Raw genomic sequence first — 11,466 nt, forward strand, 5'->3', positions numbered from 1 at the left:
ACATTAAAGTAAAAGCAGTTTAACCCTAAAATACACTGGAATCACAAAAATGCACCAGAAGAAATCATAAAAGTGCTGCTACATCCAAAAAGCTCATTCCAATCACTTTTAGTGTCGTCATACACATGTAACAAAGTATTAAATATGTTATATAAGTACTATACATAATTGTAAGAAATCACACAGTTCTCCTAACCTTTTAAATAAACTGTCTACTGCACATATTAACATATTGAATTTATACACATATTGACACATCATTTACAGCTACACACACTTCACACTTCGGTGGGGGCCTGAGACTGGTGCAGGGTCTCAGATGGCTTGCGCCAGGCGTTTCTTGATAAAGTGGGACACCAGGACCTGAGGTCTCTGCTGGTACTCAACCAGGACGTCATGAGGAGCTGTGATCTGGTCTCCTTCAAAGCGATCCAGCAATGCAACACATATCACAGCCGCTGAAAGAGGGGAAAGGAGACGAGACGGTAAATTACTTACTAAATATGATAAATAGACTGGTTGTCTGGTTGCACATCCTCAGAAAAGACTCTCTTATTTTGAATCAGGGTTTAACTTAAATGTGTATGTGCCTTCGTTTGGAGTTATTTCTTTACTGTCCAGCACCATAGTAGGCTTGGGGAAATGTATTTTTATCCACAAATCTGGACACCTTTAGCTGCAGCATCAAGTGTCAAACTGACACTGGAACTATAGAATAGAATACATCAGGGTAAGAATACCTCTGAGGCCACAGACGCGGCTCATAGCAGCAAAAACGGTGGACTCCATTTCAATATTCCTCACTCCAGCCTCATGAGCTTTCCTCAGATACTCCAGTTTTTCCTCATGTGAGAAGGAACACAGAGCTCCATCAAGTCGGCCTTGACCTAGAAGAACGGAAAAGGATTTGTAAGTGCAGGGACAAAAAGGACAAAGTGAATAATGAATAAGATCACCAGTATGAGCAGCTGTTTGTACCTTCATAGAAATCATGGGTGCACATGGTGTTCCCAATCACTGTGGGAAGGTTTGGGAGCTCAGAGGAGCGCTGCAGGAGCTCCTTGGCCACTCCCTTATCCAGCTCAGTGCTCCGGGTGATAACTTTACCCAGGACCACCTGCTCGTACCTGGGCTGGAAGGAGTAGTCCACCGCTTTGTCTGTGATCACCACTGTCCCTGGTGCCAGACCTGTGGAGGACATTTTACATCAGGAACATTCCATTTTCAACGAAATTACCCATAAGCGAAAGCTGGATGGTTTCTACGATCTTCAAAGATTTGTTCTTACCAACTCCACCAGATGTTCCGAGGCGAAACAGGACCACGTCGCGACATTGGGCGTGGTGCAGCAGTTTGATGAGCTCGTGTAGCATGATGGAGATTGAAGGGACACCCATGCCATGCTGCAGTCAGGATGAGATGATGTCAGAGTTAACTATCATTACTTCAAAAACATGATATTTTTCACCAGTATTTTGCATTGGAACACCTACGCTTATGGAGAGCACCGGTCCCACTTTATACATGCAGTAGCGGTCAGTTCCCTCACAGATGTCCTGGAGATCCTTTGGGTTTCCAGTCAGTTTCAGCTCCTGGTGCATGAACTGTGCAAAAGCCTTCATTCGGTTTGCACTGCCACCAACGCACACAAACTATAGCAAACAGATAGACAGACTGATGTGACCTCTTTGTTAACTAGATTTTGGAATTTTGAACACAAAACCTGTTTTCTCTCCAAAATCCCACAAACCTTAATATCTCCAAACATTTCTGGAAGGTTGTGAGTCTTGGTGCCTAAGCTGAAGTGATAGAGAATGTCCTCCTCCATGGTGTCCAGGTAGGGATTCTTCACCTGGACCTGTTCTCTAAAGGCACAACAGTACAGCACATTACTAAACTTTATCTGAACTGAACAATAAATGGACATACACTTACAAAGCCATTTTAAGCCCAAACAATCTGTCAAAGTACTCACTGGATGTACTCGCTGTGGTCATTCCCCATACAGTTCAGAAGAATCGGTGCCATGACTGCAGAGGCTGAAGTTAGAAATGTCTTAAAATATTCTGCCGTAAAATGTCCACAAAGACGTCTCTGTTGTTTTCCAATAGGAGTTGTGTCTCGCTGCAGGGTTGATATAGTGTTGACCTCTGACCTTTTTCTCTGATTGGCTCCAGAGAGAGGAGTCTCATCCTCATGTCCCTTCCAAAAAGAAACATTCACTAACCCCAAACAAACAGAGCGAGGATCAAACACATGGTAAATGATCTGTCAATATGCCTCTATACAGCAAAACACGTCGGTATTGAAAACAACCTGTGTGACGTAAACGTCTGTTATGAGTCTGCAGCGTCTGATGACTTATCTGTACACATGTGAAGCAACATACATGTTATGACATACAGCTGTTTGCCTCAGGGAGATAGTATGTGACATCTCTAACCTCCAATAATGACAGGAAACACAAATCAATATGTAACAGAAAGGTTCACTGTCACTGCCATCATTTACTTTGACAGTAACATTGCACTTCAGACGTGTCATAATATTAGGAACACCAGTTGCTATTTTATTAGGAACACCTGGCTCCATTTTATTTGAAACACCTGGTGCCATTTTATTAGGAACACCTGCCAGTTGTGGGATAGAAGTGAGAAGGATAACGCAAGGATTTGAATCACTGAATTTTATTCAAAACTTGTTTCAAAAAAAGAATTACAGACACAGCAACACAAACAAACAGGATAAAATGATAGAATTACAGACAGACTAACTGTAACCTTCCTGCTTGTTAATTAGGTTAATGAGGCATCGCACAGGCCCAACAAATAAGGTCTTGCTGGAATTCCGTGTTTTGACTCATCTGAAACTATGTAAATGTCTGATGCAATGCAGAGAGATAATCATGAGACAATGCCAAGTATGTAAAAAAGACTGTGCACCCTTGGCACCACCAGCACATCTGATGAGATCACTTGGACTCAAAATGCAACTCAGCAGGAAAAGATAAGATTCCAAAAATCAGACCATTACTATTAAGAGTAATAGTTTCAGATTTCAGGCTTTGTGACAATGATTTCATCATGTAGGCCCATATGCTAAGGCTCATTAACTTAGCAGCTTTGCTCTAGTTACATTCAATGCGCTTGATGTGACTTTTGTGATTGAATGTGGAAGTCAAAGTGGAGTCAGAATCGCTGCCTTCTTAGCCCCTTGGCTGGAGTTGTGTCATCTCCAGCGTATCCAAAGCTCAGCAGCTTAGACATGTCGACAGGAGCTGGCGTCTTGTCAAACCTTCTGTGAGAAAACCAAAGATTCAAAGTCCAAATGTGACGAAAATTTATAATTATGAGAGTGTAACCTGGAAGGAAAGACAACAGACTTTAACAGTGTAATGAAGTTTAAGCACTGAATCTTCTTCATTGCAACGTTATTTTAAAACTTGCTCTGAAAATTCTTGATTCTACAAAAAATCCGATACAACTGCAAGGAAATTCAATAAATAAATCTATAATTCACAGAAAAGGTCCTAGGTCCTGAGTTATTCTAGAATTTGAAAAAACCTTAACTTATTCTAAGAAGTAGACGTACTATTATTATTATATTATTTTTAAAGAAAAAAACATTTACAAAAAAAACCTCTGAGAACAACAGCGCCACCCAGTGACCACAGATACTTACAACTTCTTGAATTTGCTGATGTGTGGATTTTGGTCATCCGTCTGGTTGTTGCGCTGTTGGAAATTACACAACAGTTTAAAAGTGAATATTGTTAGTAACTATGCTTGGTTTATTACATTTTATAGTGACATTTCCTTGAAAGGTGGCCCCATTAGATATTGAACACAGACAGGCTTTGGCACTTACAGCTCTTGGGTCTCTACTATCCTTCTCATTGCCATCATTGGTGTCAACCCGCTCCCAAGCTGACATGTTGTCGTTCCCAAATGGGGCTTGGAGCTGAGGATAGACTCCTGGGCTTCCCCTCCCTTCACTGTTTAATGGGACGATGATAAATGTGTTATATATGAGTGCAAAGGAAGATGAGAAAAATAGAATTAAACCTCTTGAAACCATGACTGAAAACAAAAAGAAACTAGAGAGAATTAGAATTTGTTCTAATAAGTTGATACATTAGTAAGTACGATTAGTCATACTTGGATTTACTGTTTTCTTCTGGTGCAGGACAAAACCAGTCTGGTGGTTTATACCAATTAGCTTTAGAAGTAAAGGGTTGTTCTTGTCCTAAAAGTCCTGATAAAGGATGAAATGAAGAAGACAAATGTAAAGAAAACATTTATTAATCCTCCAGAGCGACGTGGCGGTGAGGCAGGAGGACGTCTTTACCTTTGTGTCCCCCTTGTTTGGCAAGTTTAGTATAATTAGAGTCACCATCCAGGACTCCTGACCTGCGCCCACGCACCTTCTCCTCTGGGAGCTCCCTCAGCGCTGGGCTCAGTCCAGGGATCTGGGAGATGGGAATACTCATGCCATCGCTCCCTGTTATCATACATGTAAAATAGTGTTAGAACTGTGGTCCTCAGTCCTCTGAGCAAACCCAAACACGTACCACCTGGCAGCAACTGCAACAAGTCCGAGAAAAGCCTCTACACACATGCACTGTTTAACCAAAATAAATACATAAGTCACAATATTCTAATTTTCTGAGATACTGAATCTGGGGTTTTCATGAGCTGTAAGCCATAATCATCAAAATTAAAACAAAGAAAGGCTTGAAATATTTCACTTTGTGTGTAATGAATCTATGATTTCACTTTTTGAATTGAATTACTGAAATAAATTAACTTTTCCACAAATTTCTAACTTATTGAGATGCACTGTATATCGAAAGTCATTTGTCATAAATCTATTTCTTAATGAAGCTCTTCTTAATGAAAGTTCTATTTGTGACTAGTCTGCCACTGGTACAGAATTTCCATAGATTTCAACCATTATCTGCAGATGTCATTTGGTATTCCAACAGGAGACGCTGCAAATGCCACTGGTGGTACACATACACACAGAGTGAGAACCACTGAGTTGGCACATAGACACTAGTCATCTGAAATACCATTCTTCTAGTACAGCAAAAAGTTGGGAAGCACGAGTGAAAGAAAGAATGTTTCTATCCTTTAACAGCTTAATCAGCATGACCCCAACCCTTCCCAGCTTGTTAGCAGCACCTTCACCTCCCCTGTAGACAAACTGAAATGCTTGGGTTGTACTGGCCTGCTGTTGTTGGAAAATTGTTATTCATGTTCATTGTTGGTTGTACAGCTAAAGGTCTCGACACTTACTACTCTCTAAAACAAAGTTACTAGCGCAACATGTATTTGACTTACCGTGGCTGCATTATGGAAGAAAGATTGTGAATGTGTTGTCATGGCCATAGCTGCAATGAGGTCAACCAAGTCCAAATGTAGGACCCGGGTAATGATTTTATAGCAAAGCTGTAGCAGCTATGAGGTTACTGATGTCCAGTTCTTGGTAAGTATTTAATAGCAGACTTGCCAGCTATGAGGTCATTAAGGTCCGGATCTCCTTCTTATGTCATTGTATGGCCGCAGCCATCTATGAGGTCACTGAGGTCCAGACCTTCATAATTATTTCATTGCATGGATGTAGTAGCTATGAGGTAATCAACATCAGCTGTTGTTGGTGGTGTCAAAATCACCAAAGCACTGTTGGAAACGTCTCCTTTGAGCAGAGATGACAATTTGAATTTGAAAGGATTTGAAACGTCGGGCTTCTGGTTATATGTATTTATTCAGCACTTTAAGTAAAAGTGAGAATTATGACTGCATTAGAATAGTTATCAAGTGAAATCTATTTGTAAAGCCTCATATCACAAACAATGTCTTAAAGGGCTTTACAGGCCCGCAACAGCAGAGGGATCCTGACAGTGTAGCAGGATAGTGGATGGATTTAGTTTGACCCACTCAATGACCTGCCGGGGTGGGGAGCCTTCTGGCATGGACACAGCACAGCAGCCAAGACAACTGGATCTGGAAAACAGCCCAGGACCCTGATTCTCAAAGTGAAGGATGGTTAGTAGGAGCACAGGAGAGAGTAAGTACAATGCATGCATCATATAAGACAGTGGGACAGTCCAGAAGGAGAGAATAGTAAAGTACAGCTCAAGTCACTATCTATTATTAAACCTGCCAGCTGAGATCTTAGAGCGCAGGAACTTCAGCGGTTATAGGATTAGATAGACATAACAGAAGGAGGCTATGCAATATTTTGTAAGTTAAAAGTAAGACTTTGATATTGGCCCTGGCATTGACGGGAAGCTATATGTTGTTTCAGTTTGGAGTCGTGTTGCAGTGTTTTCAATGAGCTGTAGTATTGAGCTCAGGCCAGAGAAAAGTCCAGTCAAGGAGTAATAAACGCATTGTTTAGGTTGATGGAGACATGCAGCTGGATTTAAGCATTCCAGTCCATCATAATAATCAGTTTATACGCCCTTCACACGCAGCACTAATGATGCTGCTGCTTTCCACTTCACTCTCCTGGTATGTAATATAAAAAATAAAGAAACAAAGACAAAATAAATCTTAACTTCTATTATTTTGCACAGAATTGCCTTTATCATGTTTCTTATTCATTGTTTAGACAAATATTTATACTACCAACTTTTAAAAGCAGTGAAATGAAACTGAACTTCAACACGATTTCTCCTGTTTTACGTTGCAATCAACTTTACAAATCGCAATGTCCACGTTAATTTAGTTTAGACTTTAATGCAGTTAATAGTACATACAGTAATACAGCTTGTGTAGGTGACTTGCAGTGACTTGATGAGCTGAATGGGCTTCAGGAGCCAGTCTACTCTGCGTTCAATGCATTTCTCTGCTTCCTCATGCATGATTATGATCATCTTTCAATTTCTGCAAGTTATTATATAGCATCACGAAAAATTCAACAACAAAATGTCTACAAACTAAATATAGGATAGAAGTGAGGAAGATAATGCAAGGATTGCAATCACTGAATTTATTCAAAACTCTCTTTTAAAAAATCTTTAAAACAATTACAGACACAGCAGCACAACCAAACAAACACACATGCCAGAGATAACTACAACATCCCTGCGTTGAGGTTCATGAGGCACCACACAGGCTCAAACAACAAGGTCTTGCTTGACTTCAGTGTTTTCACAATGAATTACACAACTGAAACTATGCCTGATGCGGCTCAGAGTCACCGGGTGAAGACAGACGAGACAATGCCAAGTATGTTGAAAGACTGCGCACCCTCGTCTCCACCGCCAGTCCTCTAACCTGGTGAGAGACAGACATGCATATGAGATCACCTGGACTCACAAGACAAGCTTTATAATGCAACTCAACCGGAAAGAAATGAAGTTTCCCAAAATCAGATCAAAGCTATTAAAGTCCTAATTTCATATCTCAGACTTTGTGACCGTCATTATACCGGCCCATATACTGAGGCTCATAAACTTAGCAGCTTTGCTTTATTTCCTTTCATTAGACTTGATGTGATTTTCTGACAGGGGGCCTGTAACTCAAAGTGGATTCAGAGCTGCTGCTTACTGGACACATCTGTGTTGGCTGTAGATGTGTCATCTCCAGCGTATCCAAAGCTCAGCAGCCTGGACATGTCCACAGGGGCTGCCTTCTTGTCAAACATTCTGTGCGAAAAAAACAAAGATTCAAAGTCCAAATGTGACAGAGACTAAATTAGGAGAATGTAACCTGAAAGGAAAGACAACAGACTTGTGTATCGCTGTAATAAAAGTTTAAGCATTGAATTTAGCCAAATCTGTAAGCCAGTCCTGTTTTTTTTCAGCTACAATTATCATATTTAATTGTTTTCTCAGTGAAATCGCCGATTTTATGGTCATTCAACCTCAGATTCAGATTTCGACATCTAAAAAGTACTGCACGATAGCAAACAAAACAACATTTCAACATCTGGTTTACGTGGTAGAATGAATGAAGCCTTTGTGTTCCTGTCCCTGTTGCATTGAGTGTGTGTGTGTGTTCATTCTAGGTCATTGAGATTTTGCACGGTGTGGATGTCCACAGAGTGACAGTGAGCCAAAGCAAATACTCAAATGTACATCCCGCTATTTTGACTCTGTCCTGTGTGCTGTCACATTGACCTCACTGTGCCCACAAGCACTTCTGCTGTGTTACTGCAACTGGAAACATGTGGGCTGTGATCTACGTTCAAAACATACTTAAATATACAGAAGGTCAAACGCTTAGACGCAATTTAGCTAATGTGTGGTAATGTTAGAATGACTGTTTTGACATAAGCTCTGCAAATTATGACACAGCTCATAATCATTATAGCACAACAGCACGCAAATGGCCTGCTTACTGAAGTAATGATTGATAAGAACTTTGTTTATTGATTAAAATGGTTATTGACCAGCTTCAGTGATTTATTTCTGTCAAGCTTGAAACTTTCTGGGAAATTCTTAATTCTAGAAAACCCCCCATACAATTTAATAACTAAATCAATAAATAACTAAATTAATAACTAATTAATATTAATAACTACACTAACAGCAAAAAGTCCTATAGATAAATTGTTAGGTTATTTCTGAGAAAATACAAAAGAAAGCATACTAGAAATCTGAAATACTTTAATAAAAAAAAGATTAATTCACCAAAAAACTTGATATTATTTGAAATGTTATGAATGACATATAGAGTATAATCTTATCATATGAAGAATCTGGTTTTCTCAAAGACTCCAACACTGACTATAATACAGAACAACAGCGCCACCCAGTGACCACAGAAACTTACATCCTCTTGAACTTGCCAATGTGCTGATATTGGTTGGGTGACAGATCCTCCATCTGATTGTTCTGCTGTTGAGCAAAAGGCAGAAATAACACTATGTTGTATTTGTTCTATATAAACTATATATTTCCCTCATTATTTCAGCCACTTTGGTAAACAATGAACCACTGATTGGACATTACATGACAGCTTAAAAGTGAATATTGTTAGTAAAGTAGTGCTAAATAAAGTAGCTCTGTAAGAACTAATCAGCATGTAAACAAAGACACACAGGCGGAGCATAGAGATCCACAAACTTCTTTATCTTCCCAAACGTTTCCTTTCAATGTGTCCCCATTAGATATTGAACACAGACAGGCTTTGGCACGTACAGCTGCTGTGTGTCTCTACTTACCTTCTCGTTGCCATTGCGGCTATCAACCCGCTCCCAAGCTGACATGTTGTCGTTCCCAAATGGGGCTTCGAGCTGACGAAAGACTCCTGGGCTTTTCTCCTCCTCACTGTTTAATGGGACGGTGGAAAATACATATGATACATATACATACATATGAATATGAAATCTATCCTTGAATATTGTGATAGTGGTCGATTTTGATAAACTGATGTATTGTACAGAACTTTGCAAGCTTTTGGTTAAACGACTATTAATTTATCTAATTGACTAATAAAAGTCATTAAAACTAATAAAAACATCAAACATATGAGTCAAGATGAATAAATGCAAGAATAACTGAAATAAAACATCTAAAAAAAATCTACAAGGGATAGTAATATATATATATATATTTAGAAGAGTTAAAAACATTAAACAAATAAATGAAAGCTAATGCAGCTTATATGTAATGAGAATAGATAGTAAATACAACAAATAGGTGACTGGAAACACACTCAAGGAAAGCGAAATTAGGGATGATAAGAATTTGTTAGGATAAATTCTGATAACATGATGCATATTACAGTCATACCTGGGCTCAGTGTTTTCCTCGGGTGCAGGACAGAACCACTCTGGTGGTTTATATGCATTAGTTTGAGAAGCAACAGTTTCTTCATGCCATAAAAGTCCTGATAAAGAAGGATGAAATGAAAGAAGACATGTCAAGAAAATGTCTATTAATCATCCAGAGCGACGTGGCGGTGAGGCAGGAGGACGTCTTTACCTTTGTGTCCTCCTTGTTTGGCAAGTTTGATATAATCAGAGTCATCATCCAGGACTCCGGTCCTGCGGCCACGGACCTTCTCCTCTGGGAGCTCACTCACCCCTGAGCTCAGTCCAGGGATCTGGGAGATGGGAGCACTCACACCATCGTTCCCTGTTATCACACATGTAAAGTAGTGTTAGAACTGTGGTCTTAATACCTCTGAGCAAACCCAAACACGTACCACCTGGCAGCAAGTCATCAAGACAGAGGAAGGCCTCTGAGCACATGCACTGTTTAATTAAAGGAAAACTATAATGAAATAAAAAACACATTTTCCTTTCCCAAAAAATCAATAATTAGTTTTTAAAAGGTTTTTTAATGAAGCTCTTTGTATTTATGAACAGTCTGCCACCATAACATCTTTTCCAATGATTTCAGCGGTTTTGACAGGGAGTACCACTGGTGGAACGCGTCCCACAAATTGAGAACCACTGAGTTAGTACACGGACACTCATGCATAAAGAGACGTGGGGGTGGTTACTAGGGCCTGCAGTCATCTGATATACTATCCCTCTAAAATTGCAAAATGTTGTGAAGACAGAAAATAAGTACAAATAAAGTTTATATCTTTCTTTAGCAGCTTTGCAGCGTCGCCACGACACCGGACAGCTAGTTAGCGGCAGGTTAGAGCGGATGGAAGCTCGGTTGGGTTGTACTCGCCTGCTGCTGTCGGTTGAAGCTCGTTATCCATGTTGACTTGTTGACTTGTTTTACTGAAGATTTCGACACTTAACTACTCTCCAGAACAAAGTTACAAGTACGACAACTATTTGACTCACTATGAACGCATTTTGGAGAACAGAGTGTGGATGTGCTGTGCGTATGTGTGTGTGTGTGTGTATGTGCAGGTGAACTGTTTAGAAACGTGACCGCGTTCCCGTGGAAACGGCTTGGACGGGAACGCAGCATGGGAAACATAGAACCAAAGAAAGTAGAACGGATCTCATTTAATTCGTCGACGCGACCAGGGAAGTGTATGAAGTTGAATAAGATGAACTGAATTAGTATAGTTCAATTTATGTGACTTAGGACTTTCGGACGTCATCCTACTTCCGGACTGTTACAACTATTAGTAATACTAATCATAATCGGCTTTGATACCCTCATATTAATCAGACTCATCATGAGAGTATAGTATGAATGCCATTTGGAGTCATAATAATTGAATCAAATTAATACCAGCATTTGTGCAGAAATGTATTTTAATTAATTTAAACACGTAGTTTATTGATGTTATGATCAAGAACCGATTCATGTGCACCGAAACCTTAATTGCTCCCCCCTCTGCGAAGGGTGGTAATGAAATGTAATGTAAGTCGCTTTGGATAAAAGCGTCTGCCAAATGATCGTAATGTAATGTAATGTAATGTAATGTGATTACAGATTATTCCAAGTTGAAAATGTCTTTGAAGACGCACAGTAATATCAATATTTCCTTTTTCTTGGCCATAGCTGTTATTAAATATACAGATGATTGTATGTTTCCA

General features: G+C 39.7%; 3 protein-coding genes across 3 annotated transcripts; all 3 read right to left on the reverse strand.

Annotated features, from left to right (window-relative positions):
- Positions 1 to 56: 56 nt before the first annotated feature.
- upp2 (uridine phosphorylase 2) lies at positions 57 to 2,211 on the reverse strand. Its single transcript, XM_076162032.1, has 7 exons — positions 1,976 to 2,211; positions 1,751 to 1,865; positions 1,494 to 1,652; positions 1,289 to 1,403; positions 979 to 1,188; positions 741 to 887; positions 57 to 458 (listed from the first exon to the last, which is right to left on the reverse strand). The coding sequence occupies exons 1-7, from the start codon at positions 2,026 to 2,028 to the stop codon at positions 316 to 318; spliced, it is 942 nt and encodes a 313-aa protein (XP_076018147.1). The 5' UTR covers positions 2,029 to 2,211; the 3' UTR covers positions 57 to 315.
- Positions 2,212 to 2,680: 469 nt separating this feature from the next.
- On the reverse strand, positions 2,681 to 4,677 carry LOC143009903 (uncharacterized protein C7orf57 homolog). Its single transcript, XM_076162004.1, has 5 exons — positions 4,348 to 4,677; positions 4,158 to 4,254; positions 3,868 to 3,994; positions 3,682 to 3,734; positions 2,681 to 3,297 (listed from the first exon to the last, which is right to left on the reverse strand). The coding sequence occupies exons 1-5, from the start codon at positions 4,508 to 4,510 to the stop codon at positions 3,189 to 3,191; spliced, it is 549 nt and encodes a 182-aa protein (XP_076018119.1). The 5' UTR covers positions 4,511 to 4,677; the 3' UTR covers positions 2,681 to 3,188.
- Positions 4,678 to 6,751: 2,074 nt separating this feature from the next.
- LOC143009889 (uncharacterized protein C7orf57 homolog) lies at positions 6,752 to 10,838 on the reverse strand. The gene is made up of 7 exons (XM_076161985.1): positions 10,640 to 10,838; positions 9,938 to 10,090; positions 9,746 to 9,842; positions 9,175 to 9,280; positions 8,784 to 8,848; positions 7,557 to 7,654; positions 6,752 to 7,283 (listed from the first exon to the last, which is right to left on the reverse strand). The coding sequence occupies exons 1-7, from the start codon at positions 10,668 to 10,670 to the stop codon at positions 7,279 to 7,281; spliced, it is 555 nt and encodes a 184-aa protein (XP_076018100.1). The 5' UTR covers positions 10,671 to 10,838; the 3' UTR covers positions 6,752 to 7,278.
- Positions 10,839 to 11,466: the final 628 nt, after the last annotated feature.

The sequence above is a fragment of the Genypterus blacodes genome, unplaced genomic scaffold, assembly GCF_046128005.1.
Source record: "Genypterus blacodes isolate CSIRO-AG114 ecotype Tasmania unplaced genomic scaffold, CSIRO-AGI_Gbla_v1 ptg000118l_1, whole genome shotgun sequence".
Classification (NCBI taxonomy): Eukaryota; Metazoa; Chordata; class Actinopteri; order Ophidiiformes; family Ophidiidae; genus Genypterus; species Genypterus blacodes.